Source organism: Macrosteles quadrilineatus, unplaced genomic scaffold, assembly GCF_028750875.1.
Source record: "Macrosteles quadrilineatus isolate MER2022 unplaced genomic scaffold, UCM_ALF_1.0 Scaffold_2__2_contigs__length_208266976, whole genome shotgun sequence".
Lineage (NCBI taxonomy): Eukaryota > Metazoa > Arthropoda > Insecta > Hemiptera > Cicadellidae > Macrosteles > Macrosteles quadrilineatus.
This window is the reverse complement of record NW_026542595.1, coordinates 135,118,591-135,144,597: the sequence shown is the minus strand read 5'-3', so window position 1 is coordinate 135,144,597 and position 26,007 is coordinate 135,118,591. Positions and strand designations below refer to the sequence as shown.

The 26,007-nt window shown below is 35.9% G+C and overlaps 1 protein-coding gene across 6 annotated transcripts in view; it reads left to right on the top strand.

Annotated features, from left to right (window-relative positions):
• The window catches only part of LOC128985324 (apoptosis-stimulating of p53 protein 2-like), a 445,246-nt gene extending 422,017 nt beyond the window's left edge, over positions 1 to 23,229 (top strand). For 4 of the 6 annotated variants that reach the window (XM_054404717.1, XM_054404722.1, XM_054404721.1 and 1 more), the window contains 13 exons: positions 7,772 to 7,947; positions 8,797 to 9,008; positions 10,004 to 10,702; positions 11,249 to 11,369; positions 13,916 to 14,029; positions 14,465 to 14,709; positions 16,090 to 16,367; positions 17,378 to 17,641; positions 18,465 to 18,622; positions 18,924 to 19,057; positions 19,935 to 20,101; positions 21,128 to 21,327; positions 22,188 to 23,229. In XM_054404717.1, the coding sequence (XP_054260692.1) occupies positions 7,772 to 7,947; positions 8,797 to 9,008; positions 10,004 to 10,702; positions 11,249 to 11,369; positions 13,916 to 14,029; positions 14,465 to 14,709; positions 16,090 to 16,367; positions 17,378 to 17,641; positions 18,465 to 18,622; positions 18,924 to 19,057; positions 19,935 to 20,101; positions 21,128 to 21,327; positions 22,188 to 22,226 (2,807 nt within the window). In that variant the 3' untranslated portion in view covers positions 22,227 to 23,229. The remainder of the gene's footprint in view (positions 1 to 7,771; positions 7,948 to 8,796; positions 9,009 to 10,003; positions 10,703 to 11,248; positions 11,370 to 13,915; positions 14,030 to 14,464; positions 14,710 to 16,089; positions 16,368 to 17,377; positions 17,642 to 18,464; positions 18,623 to 18,923; positions 19,058 to 19,934; positions 20,102 to 21,127; positions 21,328 to 22,187) is intronic. The other 2 variants (XM_054404718.1, XM_054404720.1) reach the window with 2 other exon arrangements.
• The last annotated feature ends 2,778 nt before the right edge of the window (positions 23,230 to 26,007 follow it).

The window sequence follows — 26,007 nt, the reverse complement described above, 5'->3', positions numbered from 1 at the left end:
TTCAAGCTTTGTTATTGTGAGTAGATCACTCAGTTTCATGTTTATTCCTGAACATAGATTGGGAGATGGATAATCGAATACCTGACACGAACATAAATTGGTTAATGACAACAATGCATTGTAATCAGCTGATGTGCTTATCTCACTAGCAGTCGGTAATTTCAATGTAATGTATTACTCGGTATATTCCCAATAGAATCAATTACAAAGAAAAATACAAAAAAAACGTCTACTTTTTTAGTTTTTGTTTAGTACGTCAAGCACTACTTTGGTCAGTTTACGTGTCATCAAGTTCAATTCTAAAAGGTCACAACATCTTTTCCCCACATATTTTTCAATAACAATACAAAGATAGTAGTTTTTAACACTTTGAGCGAAAATTGCTCTTTTTGGTGGAAATACGATTAAATACCAAAAAGACACTTTTGCTCCGTGTGATGAACAACTATTTTCATCATACAGTAGAATTAACCTTCTAATCTTTACAAAATTAGACCACCAAGTTTTAGGCTATACAAAGTCGTCATCAATGTTTACATTGCTGTTGTTTACAAAAATGACTTAAAGTATCGCGTGATAGCAGCTTTTTTAACAAATTTTGAGGCTAGCAAAAAAATTTGCCATATTTTTCTGTTCCCTATTTGAAATTACGCGAAAAAATGAGTTTACGGACGTCTTAGATAATTAAAAACAACTGCTATCCGTATGATGAAAACTATTTTTTCAAATGTATTCGAGGAAATGCGTAAAAAGAAATAGAAAAGCTCAGTAGTTCCTCCGGGTACAACAGAATACCTCGGACCACTCTTTGTGGGGAGGGATGATTTGTTGGAGAGAAGGGATGTTTCTCCTGAGGAAACGGTCTGTCAGTCCCAGTTGGGTTGATGGATGACGTCACCGGACTTCAACACAACCCTTTAAATCCTGCTTCCCAACCTTGTCTTGGCAAATTGGATTTATTTACTTTCCCAAAGACTTTCAGTGAAGGCCGAGAGTTAAACCGATTTGGTCGCTGGAGAGTTAAAAGTCTAAGAAAGCTCTGTTAAAGATTTTCAGGTATAGCCTAAATATTTTGTGACAAAATCATCTCAGTTTGTTTAGCACTTCAAATTTTGATTTTTTTTATCAGGGATGTATTCCGTTTTGTACTAGTTTTCCGAATTAGTGTAAATAATGTGCAACTAGCCTATTAGCTCATTGGAGTGTTTACTGAAAGAAAAAAAATACTTGGTCTTCTTTTAAAATCTATATAATAATATATTATTAATATGCTACATGAAACTTTGTAAAAAATAAGGCTTTTTTGTTTTAAGATTTAACTCTAGATATTTTGTACCAAAATGTTAGTCTAGGTGTGTAGATTTGCAAACCGACCTTACATTTTTGAAAAAAGTCCCTTGGGCTCTGCCCCAGTAGATGTTAAAGTCCCCATGTTTTCCTAATGAAGAACATATTTGTTTACATTATGATTAGCTGGGTAATTTGCTGTTAATATTTTAGTTGCAATTCAAGGAAGCTTGTGCTACAAACATTTACTGACTTGGTTGAAATCAAATATTTACTATTTGAATTTGGGTTGGCGTAAATATTATAATGGAAAAAAGCGAGAAAGCCTGGACCATTTGATATACTAAAAAGAAAACTCAATTAACAATGTGCTGCATTTTTTATCAATCATATAAAGGGCCGATTTGTAAACTATGGAAACATAGGAAAGTCATAGAACTCCACCAAGTAGAATAAATGGAAATAATATGTTTTTTTAGAATTTATAACCATTATAATAGACAACCTAATGCAGCTATGAGTGGGAAACACTTGTAGAAAACACAAAAAAACAAGATCAGATTTTAAAAAAGACAAGATATTTACAAGAAATGTTGATTATATCGAACTTTTATGTACATCGTGAGTATTTCCATAATTTTTGGGTCGCCTCTTTTAAAGTAATCGGATATTATGACTGTTATTCGTTTTAAAAACACGCCTGTAATATTTCGCAATTGCTCGAATTCGAGCCACAGGTACACTAGTATATTATTACATGCACAGAAAAATTCAACAATGACTTGTTTCATCATTGTATGTTGTTATACAGTATGTTCCGTCAGGTCATAACAATATAATTACTATTTTGATTCATAATTTCATTCAAATTTATATTTCAACTGCTAATGCAGTGTGTCCTACAAAAAAGTTACCGTATAAAGCCTTTTTACATTGAAGAAACGTTTTATATATTTGAAAATGTGACATCGCCGTTTTCGTAATATTGAGTCTTGTCGAGTTTTCCGCAAAAATCTCTTAAATCCTCTTTTTCCGCAGTTTTACCACAGATCCGGATGTATGCTGCGCATAATGCATACGACCACACTACATTAGAAATCCATCGATGAATAAATCTCCATGCATTTGTAAATTTGTTTTACATCCTTCTCAACTCTTGTACAGTGCTTAAACTGTTTAAAAATTGTTTTAACAATAATGTAACAAAAATAATAATAATATACAACAACAATGTATACAACACACAACAACTACGATGGCAATTACAATAATATTTCATCCCAAAGACCAAAATTGACTCTATTCGACAGTAGCTTGAGTTTAACTGAAAATGACCCAGGGTAAAAATTACATTTACGTTTTGTGTGATAATTTTTCGTCATACTGGACCACTCCTGGCTAAATTATATCCAAAACGCAAATTTCGTTCATTGTTTACCTTCATTTGCTCTAAAATGGCTTCATTCTGGATTTGATATCATATTGGAGCAACTTTAACTTGTCTTTTATGTATTGTCTATTTACGTAACTTGTATCAATATAAATAAATGTGTTTGTACTACAGTTTAATATACAATATGAGATGATGATATCAAAAGATTTGTAATTAAGGGAGTTGAAGGTAAATCTGGAAAATCATGTTCAAGTTTTACTCGAAGATTTGGTCAGTTTTTCTCATGTCAGCCTCCACAAGATTTAAAATTAATCAAAACCAAAATGGTGGTATCCACTACTTACCAGATTTAAAAAAATCATAACTTGAACGTTTCTATTAAGGCTATAAAAGTTGAATTTTTGTTTCTAAAAGCGTTGGCGGATCTGTAACTATTATATGCAAGAGATAATGATTAAAATGTTTCTATTTTGTGTCCTCTTCCCGTTGCAAAGCACGGGTACAACAGCTAGTATAAATAAATGTGTTTGTACTACAGTTTAATATACAATATGAGATGATGATAAAAAACAAATTTGGATGCGATAGTATTTTTGTTAATTTTCTAACTATTTTCTTTGACAATGTCAGTGGACTAAACAATAAACACGCTTTTAAGTTTATGCCCTCTACTACAGCTGATTATGTTTTGCCCTAGAGGGAAAAGTGACTTTAACGCATCTATTGCAACAGATTGGAAATAAGTTATTGTTAAGGACATAAAACTGTCTTAAAAAGTGTCTGAAGAAGTATTACGTTGGATGTGCAGCGGTAAATACAAATAACGGGTTGCTTTTGTGTTGTGCCACAAAGGTTTGTAAGTTTGATCAAAAGAGAAAGACACAAAGAGGGTATGACGGACTAATGACTGTTGCTTTTGCATGATGCGGTCATACAACGTACACTGTTCTGTGTCTTGGTTTGAGATCCTTACTGTCCTCATTTGTAAACAGCTGATCTTAAAATATGTGTTTACTGAATTTATAATCAAAGCCATTATGCAGTTCCAAATAATTACTCACATAAAGATTCGCATACACTAAAATCATTTGAATTCTAAAATGTGTTATCAAAATACCAAAAAAGCTATACATTTTTTAAACATTTAAAAAAAGGACGTGTGTGTTATTTTACCTCTAAGTCAATGCGCATAACATCTCTTACTCATATTGTTGTCAAAGCTACATCAATTGTTCATTTCACCTAATTAAGGTTTGTTTTTTTTCTAGTTGGTTGGTGCGTTTTTAACGTTTACTTTCGTGATATGTCTTTTTACGACTGTATTTCGTATACTTGTCATTTTTTCACGGTTAAGGTTCCAGTGTGTGTGTTTTGTCCTAAATTTGCTGTAATTCGTCCATTCTATTTTTGTTTACATTCGTGTTGTTTACATCGACACTAGCTATTCCTTTTAGCACTGTTTAGTTCGTGAGGAAAAAAAATAAATAAATACACTCGTCATATGAAAAGAGCACGCTTTCTTGACGTTGTCATATGCTTGTATTTTTTACTATTGCCGTTGAACTGTCAATGTGTACTTTGGTCCAGATAAGCTAGGGTTCGCAAACTATGAATTTACACATTGACTTTGATTCTTATATGAAATAGGTCCTTTATAGTAAACCACGTGAAACCTTAGATTTTTATTCGATTGCGACAACATATTTTTATTTGTTTTTACCACCCAACGTTCCTCTAGTAATCTCTGGGATCTCCCTACTTCCCCGTGGCGGTAACGTTCAGAAGCCTCGTCCCTGATGGGATTCCCTCGGCAAGGTTGGTACACCTGCTGGAGAGCTGGCAACACTGCAGGTGTGACTCAGGAATGCGGTCTTCTGGCGGGAACACCTAACCTAACCTTGGTCCGTTCCCGCTCAAATCTAGGTTAACGACCTGCTTTGAAATCACCGGCCTTCCGGTAGCGCGGAGGGCACAACGAAATTGAAACTCTATTGACCTTGATAATCAGTTTGATTCAGATTGTGGACCATCCTTTGACACGCAGCATTCCCGCGTAAATAGACCACGTATAAATTGCCGCGAAAATATAGGCTATATAGTGTCGGTTTCGGGGTGTTGTTGTCTGAATTGGCTAAAATTGCATATTTTTTTCCTCCATAGTTTACTTTCCTGGTATCTTTTCGGAATATCGCTTATCAAAGAGTGGTTCTGTGATTTCCCGTGGATGTGAATTTTTGTTCAGAAAGATGGCTGATAGGTAGAGAGCACAGAGGGGGAGTGAATCTAAAGTCCACAAATATTCCAAAGTAGCATGGACATCAATTTTATTTCGAAACTATGGTGGGGGAAATTTAGAATTTTAGACAGAAGTCAAATAGAGTGCCAAGAGGGCTAACTACAAAAATATTAGAGTCGAACATGGAGGTTTCCACTTATACGCATGGTGCAGTGGATTAGAGAGTGGTTTTTATGAGTGTACGTTTGTGGAGAGCCTTTTGTTGTAACATGGCTCTAGTCAGTGTTAATTGGCACTCACGTTACCGAGCCTGGCTTTACTGACTCTAGCCTTTATTTAGCTTGTAAATACGTACTATGCAATACTTTGCGTCATTTGGAAAACTGGTGTAATAGACCAATTGGTCGAAAATAAAAAGGCAATCTTGTGTTTGTGTGTTACTGTAGATTTACAACGCAGCTATATTCAACTTACTGTGCACCTATAGCAACCTTTGCCATAAATATAAGACCATAATAATAATAACCAGTATGTTTGTAATTGTTTGTGTTATTTTTTTGTGAGGAAACGGCCCAAACCCTGGATTTGTTGATGGTTACTCTCAACGTAGACTTTTTTTTTTTGCATTATCAATTAAAAATCAACACAAAATATAATCTGGGTTCAAAAACTATACGATGGACAAGTTAAGTTGACTTTGTTTAATGACTTTGTAAACATAAAGCCTTTTAAAACTTCATTTATCGTTTATAAAAACTGTCGTTGTTTATAAAAACTATCGTTACGATGAAACGAGAAACCATCTCCGCTACCGATCTTGCCACAATTCACTACGGGGGGAGTTTCGATTTCATTCGTTACTGCTTTTGATCGCGATGCTGACATCTGTAAAATCCTTGACATGAATATAAGCTGTTTCGTTGGGGTTTCAAATATCACTTCAATCTTGCACTACTTTCGATGAAGATCCCGGTTACAGTTTAACATGGTGACCTAAATCTATTTACATGGTTATTTTTTTATATATTTGTTAGAGAGAATGAAGATAATTTTATTTTCCAACTATTCACTGTGCCTTGAAGTATGAATCGTTTTGTCAATATTTTATCCAGCACTGCATAGGCTAAATAATGGAATAGAATAGATACTTGAAACTTTACTACTGCATTCAGAAAATTGCAAAATATTAAAATTGCATAACCCCTTAAACATTTGTAAACTAACAGCCTATATGTGGTGTTTCTTACTACTGATAATGCCTTCTAATGTCTACAAATTTTAATTATGTTTGCTATAATTGCCAAATAATTTTTCCTGACGGTTTAAAGAAAATGAACGCCTGCAAAGTGGCGGACGCTACTTGATAGCCTTTGATGTCTAGCGGGGTTTGCGTTGGAGTTTAGCAGGCGTTTGTTACGGTCGGGGAATTTTTATATTTTTTTGTAAATTTTACTTTTTATGGACTAATTGAAATAATGATATATTTGGTGGATCCTATGATGAAAATAATTATCCTCTACACATATTCCCTAAAATGTTATTATACATTTAAGTTATCCTATATAAAAACAGAGGTTATCAAACTTTTTATCAAGGTAAAATGTTTAAATTTTAACAGTTAAATTTACAAACAACAAAAGTGTATTTATTCTTATACGATAATTTTGAATTTTTAAAATACTACCAACAAAAAATTTAATTACATTTTAGTACTGCTACAGTATTGACAATTGTTATTATTTTTATAAGATTATTGTGCAACGAGTTTAGGTTTGATTGTAAACTAATAAATTGTCTTGTAAAATTCGTCATTATTGTAGTCAATGACACTACACTAGTACTCAAAGAGCTACAACAAACCATTTAAAATGTGTCCATTTTTAAACGATTATATCAAGTGAATCCCCCATTATGTACAAATGGCGGTAACAAAGAAGCAATTAGTGTTTTAACATTCAAGATTTCTTTTTAAGCTCTATCCAGTTGTAATGTATTGAGCTATTAGCATTGATTGTACACTAAAATATAAATGTAAGATTTTGTATATTAGTTTAGTGAATAAGCGATTGAAATGGCAAGGGGCGAGTAATAATCAGTATAACAGTGGCAGGCCCATGGAGAGGAAAAGGAGTCAATTTCCCCCTTCCAAATCTTAAAAAAACCATACAAAAATCATAAAGCCTAAGAAAATTTAATTGCACACTGCATACCTTTGCAATTATGTTTCAAAATCTCTTCTATGGGCATAGAAATTATATATATATATATATATATATATATATATTTCTGGATTCTGTACCCATTCCCCCCCAAATTTTCTCTTTGAATCCGCCCTTGAATCAGTAATAATTGCCTCTTAGTCTTATGGGGGTGACTACTTTATGTTGAAACTTTTTGATAAGAATCCAGCCAATTTCAATGTTTCAAGATTTTTATGTTTTAAGTATCCTGGCACTAATTTTGTCAAATTTTTGTTTGGACTTTCTAATATTTTTACCCTGAAAAGCTTTAAGCTACCCTCAAAGTTTTACTCCCAGTGCCATAAAGAGTTTGTGGACTAATGCTTAAATAAGTGTCAATCTTTTTGTGATATGCAATACGATCTCATTACGCTGACTGTGAATGTGAAACATTCTTAGCCAGTAGTTGTACTGTAATGCCATGAGACTGAACAGGATTAAGACCTAGAACAACCTTATTGGGCTCATCGTCCATTCAAACATTAGGATCATGTCAGAAGCCAACCCAATATCTGCCAATTTCTGTAAATTATCCACAAATAGTCCTAGTCAGGCTTATCTTTCTCCAGTCAATGCTTTCTGCTACTCGGACTCAACTGAAGTGTTTTGTTGCAGCGTCAGACCTGGACAGTATCCGTGCCTTGTTCAATGAGAAGGAGAAGGAGTTGTCAGTGGCCGTGGCCAAGGTGGAGGAGTTGACGAGACAACTGGAGGAGTTGCGGAGGGGGAGGAGGGAGAACACTCCCCCCTCTACAGCGCAGGAACTCGAAAAACTCCGGAGAGAACTCATGGTAAGTCAGGGACTCCATGGATGTTAGAACAAACAGAAGTCCAGTTTTATGTAGTTAGAAGTTTTTTTTTTTTTTAGGGGAGGAGGGAAAATGCTTGCCTTTTTATGAAACTATGGTGCAGTAACTGGGGGTGATTTATCTAAACTCCTCAAAGTGGTCTGTTAATGATTAGAAGGGGGGGGGGTTTAATGCTAGGAATCACTTTTTCATCTATATCAGAGGTGTTTTGCCAAGAGAGAAACTCAAGGAAAAGGAATTCCAACTTCTCAATTATTTTGAACCCCCTTGAATATTTGTATGCTCTTCAAAGTGCCCTTTTAACTTCACCATTTATTGAAGAAACATTTTTTCATCCATGTCTGATGTGATTTATTTAGAGAAGAGAATATCAAACACTTTAAGTATAAACCATTTAAAATTTTCAAATGATATTGACCTGATAAATGTTTTGAACCCCTTAATTTTCTGCTTTTTTAACCAAGCTTTCATTTAGGGAACACTTTGTTAGCAATATGAGTTAAAAACCTGGTAAAGAAATAATATAAGATGTAATTGGTATTAAAAATCATGCTGCTTTCGAAACACATGATCTTGTTGCAAAGCTACACAGATCATCCATATTCTTGTCCATCATTCACATTCAGCTTAAAATATTTTCCTAGTTATGCATTGTAGCAGGATTTAAAACCTGCAAGTTTAGCTAACATTTAAGAAGGGACATAATATTATCACTAAAGCTATCGTTACTTTGGTGTTGAGATAGTTTCTACCATCGGTATCACAGTAAATTTATTCCTTGAAACAATAACACTCATTAAACAAAAACAATAACCATACGTTTGTTCACAGTACCGGAACAAACTGAACGATCAGCAGAACGCAAGGTTAACTCAACAGAAAGAAGCTTTATCACAGAGGCAGGAGGAGATGGAGTCGATAGACAAGAGAATCTCGGAACTTCAGGATCGGCTTCACCGCAAGCGACTTCTCAACCAGCAACTGGCCAATCAGATCACAGCAGCGAGCAACAAGGCCAATACCACACATCAGCAACGACTGAGGTAAGCTTAGTCAACTTTGTGTCAGCAAACTTTGAGTTTAGAATAGTCATTGCTATACTATGGCGTATATCAAACTATCTAGAATCTGAACATTTAAATCCATTTACAGCCGTAAAACCTAACCTACGAAATATATGTCTTTGTATGTTAGACACAAAAACACACTTGGGGTGGAGACGTTGTGCAAAGGGCTGTTTTTAAAGAGAGGACTATTTCAACTGTCCTCCATGAAAAATCTATTTCAGATCCATATTTGACAGCAATTAATATTTTTACGAAAGTTATTTTTATATTGCAAATGGGAAAAAGTTTGTTAACGCAATCAAGATGCACTGATTAAGAAAAACATTTTAAATGCAAGCCGAGACAGCTTATAGAGAAAACTACCTCTATAGCAAGCCGAGTAACACAGTTGTGCACAGGAATCTACCAAACATAAGTTTAAGTTAATTTTAGAGGCCGTTTACTATGTAGGTATTTACTCCTTTAATTGCCTTTTATAACATTTTGTTCTAAGGAAACCGTCCAATCCTTAGAATCTCTATTTGCTGCTAGTAAATTTGTCATTGTATTGTAAAAATCTGAAGGCTGAAAGCACCATCGTCCATCTGTTTAAACAAAAACTGAAAAGGTAACATATTACACCATCATACACTTAAGCAATGTAAGTAGTATTATTTTTGCCTCCATCAACCGCCATTAAAAAAAGGAAAAGAATATAGAAATTCAATACTACTACACTCAATAAGAGGCTTATTCCTTAATGTTATCTTTCAGTAAAAATGTGACTACAGCGGACCATAATAGATGCAATGTTTACTACAGTAAATTATTTTTAGTGAAGCATCTCTTTAATATTCAAGTTTTCAGTTAGTACAATCATATATGAGTTTTTCAAACTATTAAAATTTCTCTTCTCCCTACGTGTATTGCTTGATGGTTTCACATAGGCTTAGCTAATGTTTTTGGTTTTAATGTGACTGATGTTTATGCAGAAGTACGTTGTCAACATCTGCCATTCAACATCACCAGCAGCAGCAGTATCAGCAGCAACCAGGCAACAAGCAGTTGCTGAGGCCACTGACTGCTGGCAACATAGCAGCCATCGAGCCGTACCACCACGTCCCCTCTGACACCCAGGAGCACGTGAGACAACCGCTACGTCCAGAAAAACCGGAGCGGAGAAGTCACCACTTGGAGGTGGTAAACGATCAAATATACAACCACGAGAGGTTAACAGGGTCGCAGGACGATTTCAACATGAAGTCATCGCACAAGAACCAAAACTCACCGGTGGACGACAACTACAAAGTGAAAGAAGAGGAAAACCTTCCGGAGTTCGGTGCGAGTAAAACGGACCCTAAATATCAAACGTTGCCTTACAATACAAAGTTTACGGTAAACTATGTTACGCATCCCCTGACCGGTGTGAAACTAAGGAGACTTCAGGGGGAGGGAGGGGAGAGGGAGACCGTTTGTGATTCGGAGTTGGTGAAGAACAACAACAACAGTAACCATGTGAACAACAACATGATGAGTGTAGTGCATAGTATTCCCATACCACCTGGAGTCAACAAGGGTCTAGCGACGCCGTTGGCCAACCAGAAACTCTCTCTGTCTCCTTCTATGATGTCTTCTTCTTCTTCTACTTCATCCACCTCGTCGTTGTCTGTGTTGGGGAACCTGGGTCCAAGGTAAATAGATTCTTAGTATGCTCACTCATGTAATGTTAATGATAATGGGTTAGCTTGAATACACAACCTAAATGAAGCGGAAATAACTTGGAATAGTGAGGTAGATAAAGCTTTGTTAGGGAAGACCAATGTTTCTGAAAATAAAATTTAATTGACACAGGCTAGGGATATTTTAAATTATATATTCAGCAACAAGAGCGTTGGACAACGCTCACCCAACTACAACATCCCAAATACCCGCAAAAAACCAAACAACTTCCAAAAACCACCATGCCTAGCCTATAGCCCAACGATCACCCAAAACCATACAACCTGATCCTTACCAAAGGCTGTGACAGGTAGCTTTGTATTGCACATTGTTGGTAACACACTTGGCGCCTGTCAATCCTGACCTACCCAACTTGCAGAATTCTCCAAACCCCTCGAAGACCAAAGTTCTAGAACACTCCTGTAGGCTCATCACCCATTACGTCATGGTTTCATGCTATATTGAGTTGTATTGCTCATAGTAACAACCATGTGTTCTAACTCCTGATGACTTTCCAGGGTGTACAACACAAGTAATGTCGGGGCCTCTCTCCTAGCCAGAGGACAGCCTGTAGGAAACTCTTCCCCCACCTCCTCCGTAGCCACCAATAGCAGCTCTAGTTCCACATCCAGTCACCAGGTACTGTATCATAACATAACCAGTGTACCGTTTAAAGCTGCTTTCAAGATCTGTGAATATTTTCTAGTTTATTTAAACTCGATAAACACTTTAATAATGCAACGAGGTTTTTTTGTAGGACCATGTTATGTGGTACGGTAACCAACCGGCGGGTGGAAAACTCTTAAAGAGTAGCCGATAACCCAAATCCATATTTACACTTTTATTTAATTTTTATACATTTGCATTCTTGTTAGTTTATGATAATAAGCTATTGTATGGCCCCAATTCAAAATTCGTGTTTATAAAGGTTTTTATTTTATGTGGCTTCACTTCCCTTTGACACTCACTAATCTCAAGTAGGACATTATCATGCCTTTGATCAAACTTGTTTGTTATGCTCTACTTCGAGGGTATTGAATTAATATTCAAAACTTTGTTAGCACTAGACAGTGTGAATTTAGCTAATCAGAACTTTTAATTGAAAATGCACAAATTTTTACACTATATTATATTCTGCAATATCACACTGGAATGTTTTTGGTATATGTGTGTGTAAAAACGTAACCATGGCATATTTTATAAGAGATGGTCTAGGCATTTGAATGTTAACAGACATAGTTAACACTTCAAAAGGGTGAACAATGATTTTCGAATGTGAATGTCTTTGACATTCCATGCGATATTTATGTGCCAAAATAAGTAGTTAAAGAGCTGCTTTTAATGATGTGAATTAAGTCAGTTTTCCACATTTGATAAGTTTACCTAAGTAGTTTTAAGAAAGTTTAAGAGTGACACTAACCTAGCCCAATATCTGGATTAACATTGTCCACTAACATTTTACATTTTTATTCCATCCTTGTTATTTTATTGGAAAAAGCTTTCTTTAAATATTATACTCATTCACACGAGCATAAGTCAATAACTTAAACAATCTCTTTAACATTTCATTCTCTGTAATTTTACACAAAGTTGTACTATTTCTCCTTCCCTATATGCTTATTCTCTCTTTCATCATCCAACTCAACCTTTTTTGCTGATTCCCTCTTCCACCATCTTACTCAGCCCTTTTGAGGATTCTCTCTTCCTCCATCCTACTCCACCTTTTCCTAAATATCTTCTGAGCTCCTTCCAACAACCTCTGATTTTCCCTGATAAAAATCTTCCTATAAATTGGTGTAAATACCTGTATCAATATGATCCTTTACTATATTCCTTCTACTCATGACTGCCTTTTCTTAACTTCTTCTCCTACTACCCAACTTCATCTATAATCTTTTGAGTTCAATTGCAGTAAGTCTTGTCTTACTATCAAAAGCATGCTTTCTTCCACAGACTATGGTTCCATTCACCAAACCCAACTCCTCTCATTCTGCTAATGTAAATAACGCTTCCTCTTCATCTTCAAATTCTGTCCCGATGGTAACGGGCTTCGTATTGCCACCAACTTCCTTATCTGAACAATTCCAGGTGAGTTGGAATCTGAATAGGCTGTAGCATCTTGGTCAGTCACGGATTCTTTCTTTAACTTTCACTTTGGATCGTAGTTTTGATTTTTTTGTAATATATTTTCATTTTGTTTTAGTTCGGTCATTATGCACCTCTCATGTCATTTGGCAGCTTGTTTGAAATGTATTCTGCTTAAAAAAAAGTAATTGATTTAGTTGTTATGTTACAAAAAACTTACATTTTGTATATTGTGACACTAGAAAGTAAATGCTATTCTTACCTAGGTACTTATAAAGTTTTTTTTGCACATTGTATACTACATAAATAAGTAGAATCCTTCCTCGATATTTTAGGTTACATATTTAGTATTTTGATTGCAGAAATTACATAAATAACATTCTTTTTAGCCAATCTTTTACTATATTGTCATCAAACTTTACTTGTCATATTGGTAAACTCTCGTAGTAATTTTTTATAATTTAACAATCAACTAAAGATATACATAATTTAATTTCTATTGGTGGTTGCTCCTGGGGTGGGGGTGTATTCTCCCCCAGAAAGCTAAGGAAATAATTTTAAAACGGTATTTGTACGAACATTTTATTTTATATTAAAAAACACATACTTATGGCCAGTAGGCCTGCGGTTTGGATGTCCTGCGCAATGTCCCCCGAGAGATAATTGTGCCCCTCCCCACCTACATCGTGAGGGGATTTTTCTCATCCTTGCACCCCCAACAACCCAAAAAACCTCTTGCGCCTCTGGGCCTATTTATAAAAGTGGTTCTGATAGCCAGAATATCAGGAATTCATATCTTCAATTATTAAATGTCAGCCTTCTGAAATATCTAGCCTACCAGTTAGGGAGGAGGGGGTATGCACAGTATTCAAACTGCCAGGCAATGCCATACCCCTAAGAATCCACCTCTAATTTCAATATTTTTAAAAACTTTATACTTATAAATTTAATTTTCCCTAACACATTCTCTAACAATTTTCACAACTCCTCTGTTGTATGTGAACGTAAAAATTTGATGAACATACATATTTAGCTATTCATTCAATTTAACTGTTAAAATGGTAGAGTTTTTTTTTTTATGTGTTCCTGACTTGTTTCAGAAGCCCGTGAGCAGTGTAGGCCCAAATACTGTACAGCTACCTTCACCTATCTACCAAACCTCGTCCACCAAAATACATCCTGTACAGCCTCAGACACTAAGCTCCACACCACAGGTACAATACAACAATACAGTTATAGATTTACAACACAAGCTTCAAGCTTACAACACAAGGTAGTTTATAAGGGTAAGGTGTGAAGCAATACAGATTAGGATTTAAAAAGGTTTTTTTTTAATGTGAGTGATCTAGACAAGGAGTAGACATGTACCAACCATCCAACGAATCACCTAGAACAACTGCACGAGCCACTGACAAGCTGTTCTCACAATGGTTATTAATACAAGCCACTGATCAAGGTCACAAGGGATATTCAACGAACCTCGTGTTGTGAGAACAAGGCTTTAAAAGTACATATCAACATGCCAGCTGTAAATTAAAAGGCCTATATTGATCCATGTTAACAACCAACATTTCCAAAACCCAGTTCTAGAGAATCAACCATAGTATCTAAATAAGTTGATTTATAAGTATAACAAGTCGTTTTTTTAGGGTATTCTTCGGGACCAAAAAGAAGAGTTGCCTTTATCTCAACCCAGTGAACCGCCAGATTCCCCGCTGAAGCCAGCGTTGCCTCCAAAGCCTGCACTGCCTGTGAAGCCCACACCTCCGCCACCGCCCCGCCAGGCTCACTGGGCGGGGGAAGAGGAGGACAAGCGACCCCGACCTGTGGACACGTCCTCGGAGGCTGTGGACACTGCTCTCACTGTACTCAGAGGCGCTGCACTCACCTCCAGGTATAAATAATAAGTATAAGAAACCATGAATAAACATAAAACAAAACATAATAGAAGAAAATAGTAAAAGAAACAAAAATTAACTAACCAAATCAATCTTGTAAACATTTTCTATGTAGTAACCACTTTAGACAGGTGGCTTGGAAGTGAGACGCTATGGGCCTGAAAAATATTTTTCCTACAGTCACCCGACAAAGTTGGCTTCCTTATACTGTTTATAGTACAGAAAGCTGCAAATTGCTGCATATTTATACTTTGCCGTACGGTTTATACTTTGCCGTACGGTTTATACTTTGCCGCACATCAGGATTCCAACGAAACAACACAAAACAGCGTGGTTTTATTATGCACGTAATCCGTGTACGCTTGGAAATAGGTTGGCAACACTTAAAGATAAAAATACTATGAGCTGCTGATTGACTATTATAACTTATAACTACGATTTAACCTGTCATTTCGTGTTTATAGTTTCGGTATTTCTGAACTTTCTGGACTTTTCTTTTAAACGTTTTTAAAACATTCCTACGATCTTAATAAACAAGAAAATACCTTTAAAGCATTTTTTTAGGCGCGGAAACCACTTCAAATTAGAAAAACATACGGAACTATATTCTCAAAACGCGGAGCACATTTCTTGCCGAGGAAAAATAGCGGAGTGATACGGACCGCGGGTACTACTTCCTCTAGGGCACCATTTGTGTCGCCAGCTGAACCTAAAAACGTGTTGTATAGTGTTTGGAAGACTAATTATTTATATGCTTTATAGTGACTGTAGGAAAAATATAATGTGTAACACGAGTGAAAAAAGGCCTTTGCTGCACTCGAGATCATTCCGCACTCGCCTGCGGCTCGTGCGTAAACATTGCTCTCGTGTGCAGCAAAGTGCCACTTTCACCACTAGTTACACAAATAACTATATGCTCCCATTGCCCCTTACTTGCAACTGCAACAGACCGAAAACCTCTTGTAGCCCTGACTCTATATAGTGTAAAGTAGACATACCAAACTTCCTATTCTACAGTAAGTTAAAGCTATCTTTAGCATTGACTTCAAGCATAGCTTATTAATTGAAGTAGACCTTATATAGTCAAAGTATTCATGAATTATATTATTTTTGCTACAGTAGTGTTGTATATCTGTAACTATTTTTCTCTGTATATGCACCAATAAATCATTCTCATTCACATATCTTCTAACCACTAAAAGTCATATACAGACTTTGACATATAGATGAGAAGGTGTTAAGGTCTCTGCCTAGGAACGTTGTATACATTTTAATACCATTATGTACCTTAGTTTCAGGTATGTTAGCAGTTAATAGAAAGATAAACCATGTACTTGTAAATGTTCTGGAATTACTAATTTCAACGTTGTTTTTAGGGGGAACGACTACCCATCTCAGAAGCCCCACCCATACCAAACACAACCTCCTCAACCGGCCAGTGCTACTCTGGTAGTGTCCGATCCCCTCCCTCCCCCACCACCTACCACTGAACCTCCTATTGACGACCTTCCTAAGAGGCCACAAGACCAAATAATCAAGGCTCGACCCCTCACGATACGAAAACAACCTCCCTCTGAAATCCCGAGGTTAAGAAACGGAAGTTTGCCTGTGAATCAAGGATCCGAAGTCAAGAGTACAAAAGAAGAAGGCGATGGTGAGTAGTAAAATGTTTGTGTTTGAGTGATTTTGAGAAATTATTGTTTATTCACAATTGAAACAACATTAGAGTTGAACAATCGCTTGCCTATATGCCCTCAAACCATGCCAGAAGAACCCAGAACTTATTTCAATGAGTGATGAAAACGGTTACGGTACATACAAAAATATAATATAAATACCTCGTCACAGCTCTGTAGTTTCTGTAGATTACAGCTGTTTCGGCATTAAAATGCCATCATCAGATACACACATCCACCTGAATTGGCGTCGTTAAACTGTACATAAACACGAACACGATAAAAACACAAAAACACGTAAAAGAAGAGACAGGCCTGTCGCGTACATGATTGCTCCGAGTACGGAAGTGGGTCAGCTTCTGTACTCGTAACAATCATGTACGCGACAGGCCTGTCTCTTGTTTTACGTGTTTTTGTGTTTTTATCGTGTTCGTGTTTATGTACAGTTTAACGACGCCAATTCAGGTGGATGTGTGTATCTGATGATGGCATTTTAATGCCGAAACAGCTGTAATCTACAGAAACTACAGAGCTGTGACGAGGTATTTATATTATATTAGTCATCAATTCAGCTCAGGGGCTAAACCATGTCTATTGATACATACAAAAAATTCAGTTTTATTTCATAATAAGATTGTTTTTAAGAATAGTAAAAAATACTTTCAAACAGCATATTATATTCTCTATATTTTAAGATAGTATGGGCATAATAAAATTAGTTCATCAATACAGTAATGTAAAATAAATAATCTCACAATTAGGAATAAAAAGTGCTTTTGCTTGGGTACTATATTTTCGATTTTTTCACAGCTCATTTTTTGTGGAGAAGGTTGGGGTAACCAAACCCAGATATTTAGACCTGTTGATCCTATAGCACCTTTATTCTCAATCTGACAGTATCTCTTAAATCCTAACAGCAATAGAAAACTCATTTCCCCAGACAAGTCATTGCAAGGCATGCCAAATAAAAAAAAAAATGTTGTTTCAGTGAGTGAAAACCTCTACTCTGTAGAGACTAGTGGGTACAGTTCCAACAGAAGGATAGAGATGCCACCAGCTTTCTTGTTCCCCGAGACGGAGGCGCCCCCGGCAGATCTGGTCTCGAGCTCCTCGGAGTCAACGGACCAAGTGGATCGTGTTGCTCCTCCGAGTCCAGAGGATATCCACAACGAGGACAGCCATCACAGCGATAAAAGCTCGGAGGGCAGCACGGATGTCGAGACTAGGAACAGCCTCAATAAGGAACAAACCGGTAGGTTATATGACACAATGTTACCTCAATCACTGAGTAGTTCATCGTGGTAGCTTTAAAGTCTGAAGGTTATTGTTTTAGCAGGGTTGATTGTGGATCTAAATGCTATTTGTCATTTGGATACCAGTTGATGACGTTTTCTAACAATTAGTGGATGTTAGTGTAACTACAAAATGTTTAGACAGTTGCCTTATTAAAAGCGTAAAAAAATTACGATGGTATAGAAAACACAAGAAATAAAACACAGTAGTATTTCTCTTTTAAACATTGTCTGCATTTTGGATTTCAGCTGTTTTAGGCTGGATATAGTTATAGTGCTCGCCTGTCATTCAAAAGGTCTTTGGCTTGATCCTGACTCCTGAGAAGTCAGCTATTTGATAGTTTGAAACCGGGCCCGAATAACCGAATAAATAATACATTTTTCTGGCTAAACAAACATCTAACAAAAGCAACACAAGGCGCCTCTCTCTATTCTACACTAGACTTATCCTTCATTCATATTTGGGTTAAAATATGCCTAATTTCCCTTTGGTCAAAGCTAAGTTTACCACATAGAACTAAAACAACATAATTTTGGTTGCCCAGATAGAAATACAACTGAAATTGAAATAATCTGCAAACTAAATAAGAAGGCATAAACAAAAGGTTGAGTGAACACATTCACTTTTCACATAGTAGACAAAGGAGGTAAAACGACACTAATTAATCTCCAACAGTGTTGACCTAACTATAAAGTATGCATACCAAAGTATGAAAAATATAAAGAAAATGTTGCTACTTAATCTCGTATAATACGCTATTCAACTGCTCCGATATATTCCAGGGGAGGTCGTGATGAGGAGAGCAAAGAAGGGTAACCTGAAGGGAGGTAATGGAGGACACAAGCAAGTTACCAGGAGAGTGTCCTTCGATCCTCTAGCCCTGCTGTTGGACGCTTCATTGGAGGGGGAACTTGAGCTAGTAGTGCGGACTGCTGGACAGGTAAATTAATATATCAGTATGTGTTACTTTTATATATTATTAGTTTTTTTGCAAGCCGGTCTAGTTTCTGTTGAGCCAAAGTCTTCAAGGTTCGAGATTCAAATCCTGCCCACCAATGGAGCTATGTGATGGTGCTCTGACCCTCTAGGCCTAGGACGTCACTCAATACAATATTACCTAAGTAATATCAACTCATTAGGCAATTTCTTTCTGTCCAAATTTAAGTGTTTATCATTTTTACCTAATAATAAAAAAAATTGTGAGGTAAACTATAACGTGATTAACTGTTTGTATTACCCAGGTGCGAGACCCAAGTGCGGCGAATGACGAAGGCATCACAGCACTTCACAACGCCATCTGTGCCGGTCACCTGGACATTGTGAGGTTCCTGGTGCAGTTCGGCTGTGATGTCAACGCTCAAGACAGCGACGGATGGTACATAGTTTTAGATCTTGTGTGTTAGATTTATTTTGAATCATTCATGTTTGTTTAGAGCTGGATCTACACGAAATACTGTGTTGGTTTTGGTTGAGATTTGTCCCTGACCTAATATGCCATCAATACAATATTAGGCCAGGGACAAATCTCCAAACCAACACAGACTACACAGAACAAGTAAAACCCCTACATACATGGGAACAACTCTTTATAACACTCTTCATCAAAACATAAAATCGATAAACGAAACAAAAAAATTCATCACTAGCCTTAAAAAATACCTCCTGAACAAGCCATACTACAGTTTAAAGGACCACAATAATGTAACACACTTCTAAAATAAATAAAACACACACACTCACACATTTAACACCACACATAAATACAACAAACCCCCTTCAAGAAATTGACAACTCTCCGGTCTCCACGACTGTGAAGAGGAGCGCCGATGTAAGATGTACTCACATAATGATCAAGTACAGTCAGTCTAGATATAGGATAGCCTATCTTAACATTAAATTACTTTTTAATCTGATCCTATAGAACCCAAATCAGTCTTGATTTACTGTACTTCATATTTTTAGTTTTGCCACACCACTCACACCAATTCTGCAAACTTTGATATTTTTTTAAAATGGTATCTGACTGACCTCCTGAAAGTAAATTGAACATTTATAACTATAGAAGTGTGATATTTCAAGGACATACACACTTAACTTGAAGAATTTTTTACAGATTTCTTTAGGGAGCTTTTAAGTTCCATTAAGTCTTTTGGTTTAGACTCCAGGAAATATATTTACAGCATCCTTGATTTAGCTGATAAAAGTACTTACACAAATTATCAAGCTTTGTAACTTAACGTAATCTTGTGCAGGACACCTCTGCACTGCGCTGCTTCATGCAACAACCTGGCAATGGTTCGGTTCCTGGTGGAACACGGCGCTTGCATCTTCGCCACAACCCTCAGCGACCATGAAACTGCGGCCGAAAAGTGTGAAGAAGACGAAGAGGGCTTCGACGGCTGCTCTGAATACCTTTACAGTCAGTATTGCTTATTAGATATTTGTTTAAATTCTTACTTTTTTGTAATATAATTTGCGCTCTCCATAGCATCAGTTAAAACAACTGTTATGTTATGTTTTAAGATAACAGGTGGATGATATAAATGGTTTTTCTGCAATCACGGGAGACGATAATGAAGTCATCGGCAGATGATCACAATTTTGTGAGACCACAAAATATGTTTAAAATTCTTCTGTGACCTTGGAAAGATATTCGTGACTTCATTGTGATTGCGGGAGATTATATACATAATTGTTTAAACTAAATATGGTATAAAAATAGTAGTTTACACAATTTACAATTATTTACACAATTGTGTAAAGATAGTGTTAACGACACACGTAGAATATAGAAACTTCTACGAGTGTCGTTAACACTATTTACGACCCTCTAATTTTTAAATTTCATTTCTTTAATTTTAATTTTTAATTAATTTCTTTCAATCTTCTGTGATTGTGGCACTTTCTGATCATCCCTTGCGGCCGTGTGTTGGCATATTATCGTCTCCCTCGGTCACAGAAACGTCACTGTTGTCATGCGCAATCACGCAAAATTGAAACCTCCAGGTAGAAATACAAAATGCATACATAATTCCTGGTTCAAAAACTCCCGCATAGTTCCCAAATTCCCCGGTTTTCCCAGTCGGTGGACACCCGGTTATATATTACAAAGGGGCGCTACTATTAGTTAGTTGTGGCTATGGCCCTAACAGGGTCGAAAACGGGCCTGTCCGAGGCCAGAGACCCCAAGCAAAAGTTTTTACCCTGCTTGACCCGAATTGAAAAAGTCTTGTCTGCAGATCCCCTAAACATGTTATCTCACTGCAAAGTTCTTTAACAACATGTTTTTATTTTAACGTAAAGTTTTGAATACATGGGCTTGGAGATCACTTGAAAAGTATGCTTTGGAACTTTTCACATATGTTTCATGCATTTACAATTTTGTTTATAAGTTTTAGTGATTATAACTAAGTGATTCAACTAACCATTTTAATTTTTATCATAGGTGTCCAAGAGAAGTTGGGTATTCTCAATAATGGAGCTGTATACGCGGTGTTTGATTACGAGGCTCACAACACGGACGAGCTGAGCTTCAAGGAGGGGGAGAGGATGATTGTACTGAGGAAGGGAGACGAGTGGGAGAGAGAGTGGTGGTGGGCTCGACTGAGCGACAGAGAAGGATACATACCTCGCAATCTGTTGGGGGTAAGTGATAATATCACTCATGGCAAAGTGCGGAAACACTATGTAAAGTATCTGTTCTCTGAAAATATCCACCACTGATGGTTAGACATCAAGTCTGTAGTTGGTTGCCAAATTAGCTACATGAGAAAAAGTAATAAAAATAAATATGTGAAGATGTTCCACTGGTGCATTGATTCCACTAACAGAACATAATGTAGAGACGCACCAGTCTGACATCTTACTGTAACTTTACCTATAGGACAAGCTTAATTCAAAATAAATAGCCTACAGATGAAGTTATAAAAAATAAATGCGCTTTATGTCATCATAAAAATTGTTTCCAATCAATGAGGGAGAAAGTGTTGGTACTTTGAGAAAGAACAGAATGCTAATACTGCTAATCCACCTGATTTGTGTTGCTACCTTTAATTAGACCATAGACAAAAAGAATAGTGCTGCGGTTAGCTGTTGTTTTGGCGTCCACTGCTAGGAGTGCCGTGTAGTTAAATAAAATCAGAATTAAATAGCGAGGAGCCGATGACTTCAGCGAATCGAACACTGAGCACGCTCTAGTAGCACATTGTGGAACCTTCCTTTGACAGTCTATATTTATTCTTTTTGTCAATGATTAGACCCTGTATCGATTGTTCCACTATTACCAAACTTTTTCATAAATTAAAAATGTTTGTGCTATTCTTTGGAAAGGAGCTAGGTTTTTAACAGGATTTAGAACTGCTCTTCTTAAGTAATACAATTTAGGCTTGAAGCTTATTACACTAATTCAGTTTTCGATGATAGTTTTCATAAAGTACGATGACTTTTTTAACTGTATTTATTTAGTGTACTGCTTGTTTTATAAACTAACAAACTTTGTTTTTCAGCTCTATCCAAGAGTACACGCCAACAAGAACGTGGATTGATGCTTTATGAAGACGAACGTCAGAATGTCTTATCTTGCCAGACTTATCGTTAGTCACGGAGACGGTCAACTTTTTCGCTAATGAAATCACCTTGAATTTACAACTTTTATCTTTTTCATTTTTCCAATCAATACCGCAAGTGATTTGTTGAGTTTTAATGTTTAAATGTGATTACGTCTAGTTTGTGTTAGAGTTAGAAATTTATTTTCATTTATTGAACAAGCGATGAATCGTAACTTTCTGTTATTGCCACTTGTACAAGTAAAAACTACTTGGATGGATTTTTTGCACTTGTATTTGTGACTCTTTACACTGAATTCAAGTTTTTGCAAATTTTAGACACATTAGGTGTATCAGGTTCTAGTTGATATTTTCAGTCAACTGTAAACCACATCGTTTTGGTCACATAAAAAATAAGTTGGAGACATTGCAGTGGCCTTGAAATATTGATTGTTTCACGTTTTCTGTAGTGTTTAATTTTGTCCCTGGAGGCCTTATTTTATATCAGAGGGCCGCTTTAGTACCTGTTGTCTCACTATTTATTTACACCTAATATTACAAAACACATATTTTACTAGAGCTTATGATGCCGAACGCAGGCAGCACTAACTATAAAACGTTTCACGATGGCTACGAATGTGTATATAAATAACTATATAACTCTGTATTATATTTAAATAATGACTAGACCAAATTTTAAATATTGTATTTTATAAATGATAAAGTTTGTATAATTTGTTATAATTTTGTATATTGTAAAAACCAAAAATGAAAGTATTGTATATCAAATTACCTAAGAAACAAATGTGCCTTTAATTACACATATGAGATAGATATTTGAATGTAATCCTTTATATTGTTATAATATGTGTAAACTATTTTAAATAAGAGGAAACTATTACGTTGTGATCAAAATCAAAGATCTAGCATCGCCAGATAAAGGTTTAGGTCTGTAAAGAATGAAATAAATATATTGTACATTTTGTTGATGCTTATGCACATATTTATTTGTTTTATTTTCCCTTTTTAATTTGTTTTGGAATTATATACAGGGTGAATTTTAAATGAGTTCCCCCCCTACTTTTTTCTACATTTCTTAAGATATCATCTCCGGACCACGTCAGATCATTGTTGAGTAGTAAGTACTTCATTTTGACTGGGTATACATTTTTGGCCGCCATCTTGGATCCGCCATATTGGATACAAAGTTTTTTTTCAAATGTAAAGGTAGGGTTGTGGCCCATTATTTCAAACTAGAATTGTACGCTGATTACAATGCCGCAATTAGTTTTTAAAAATCTTGATCCGTTCTAAAGTTATGAGAACTTTTTATAACTTTATTTTTAGCACATTTTAACATTGTGCATTTACAAACTAAGACCATAATCTCAAAATAGTGCTAGATAAAGATAAGTATACACCACCATTCATTGTCGACACATTTTCACTTGGTTATGACGGATGTAGTTTTTTCAGCCGCCATCTTGGATCCGCCATTTTGAAATGTGATCAATTAATTTAAATATGAAGGTGGTGTTGTGACCCATCATTTTGAGTTACTTTTTTATACTGAACTCAATGCCGCAATCCGTTTTTCATTTGCATCTTTGGATTTTGAAATATTGTAATTTTAAATAAGAGATTTTTAATATTTCATCAAGAAAGCTTGATAACCAAAAAAGGATTTTGGCATTGAGTCCAGTATAAAAAAGTAGTTCAAAATGATGGGTCACAACACCACCTTCATATTTAAATTAATTGATCACATTTCAAAATGGCGGATCCAAGATGGTGGCTGAAAAAACTACATCCGTCATAACCAAGTGAAAATATGTCGACAATGAATGGTGGTGTATACTTATCTTTATCTAGCACTATTTTGAGATTATGGTCTTAGTTTGTTAATGCACAATGTTAAAATGGGCTAAACAATAAAGTTATAAAAAGTCCTCATAACTTTAGAACGGATCAAGATTTTTAAAAACTAATTGCAGCATTGTAATCAGCGTAAAATTCTAGTTTGAAATAATGGGTCACAACCCTACCTTTACATTTGAAAAAAAAACTTTGTATCCAATATGGCGGATCCAAGATGGCGGCCAAGATTGTATACCCAGTCAAAATGAAGTACTTACTACTCAACAATGATCTGACGTAGTCCGGAGATGATATCTTAAGAAATGTAGAAAAAAGTAGGGGGGGAACTCATTTAAAATTCACCCTGTAGAATGATAGCAGCTAATCAGTTTGATCATTTACATGTTATAGACTTTAATATAAAATGTTTTGAGTAATTCATAAGAGTCTCTCTACTTGTACTTTTATACATAAGTTGACACTTCTTTTAAATATACAAAAGAAAGACATTAATATTTCCAATAAATAATGCATATTATGTTATATCTCTAGAGGCAAGTCTAAAGTTGTCGACCATAAGGTAGTTATTAATTTTGGGGATAGTGAAAAATAAAGTATCCTAAGATCAGGGAGGAGTTTGAAAGCAGTGGTCAATATTTTGGTTAAAGTTTGCATACAAACTCACATGTTAGTCTTCTGAATTTCAAGGCACTTTGACGTTTAGTCAAAAAGATATTGAGTCAAGAAGTTATTCTGATCTCTAAAAGTCACCTGATTTCTTAAGGTCTAATTGCTAGGTGCCCACTAAGTTTGACAGTTCTCTCTTCTGCTATAAGGACATTGCTCTGAAGTATTTAATTAACTTTTTCAGGACGCTTATCACTTAAAGTCTATTCCTTCCAGAGTTCAATAATCTATATGGCGTTAAAAAAATCTCCAAAGAATCCGCCGGCTCTCAAAATTTCATTTCTTATGGAAGCAGTATTTGACACATAAACAAAGGGAAAAGATCAGCTGTCGACTTAAAGGAATGATTGTAACTGTTATCACGGACATTAGAACAGAAACTGTATGGATCATAAACATAAACAAATTATGTCACTAGCTCGAATCAATAATAAAAAAACATATGGTTTGGATGTTTTTTGACAGTTTGATTTAAAATAATAATACGAGGCATGTTTTTTAAGTAAGTGCTGTTTTTAAATTTCTCCATTCCAGCGCTGCGATTGGCATTTTGGACATTTGTACTGTGTATGTGCATCTATTGGCAAGCCTGCACTGGAAATTCGGCAACAATCAGCCGTGTTTACATGCGGTTTCGAGCATTCAAAATGGTGCCACCAATTGAGACTGCCGCCGACTGTGAAATGCGCACTGTAATTAGTTTTTTAAGTGCTAAAAGTGTAACAGCCATTGAAATTCATCAAAATATTAGTGAAGTGTATGGCGAGAACATTATGAGTGACGGAATGGTACGCAAGTGGGTAAGGGCATTTAAAGACGGCCCCACCAACGTTCATGATGAGCAACGCACTGAGTGCCGTCATTACTGTCCCCAGTACCCAGTGCTTTGAGAGACCAAGTCCAAGTCCAAGTCTATATGACAGACCCTATTGGATTCCTTGTGTTTTGTTTTGCTGAATAGTTTTGTTTTAGGTTTGTTATGTTATGTTATGTTGATGTTCAATAATGTTACAATTTCCATATTTCTATGGGAAACAGTTAATAGTTTCAGTTATCAGAATTTGACCAAGTGTTTAACTGGTTGGCACAATGAGAAAATTAGTTTTTGCATCCTACCAACAATCCTATCTTAAAAAGGAGGTTTATCATGGTGGCTATCCATTGCAAACTCTTGATCTTAATATACTGTAAAATAATGTAAAGTATGTAGGAAGTATAAGGGAGGAAGTACAAAACA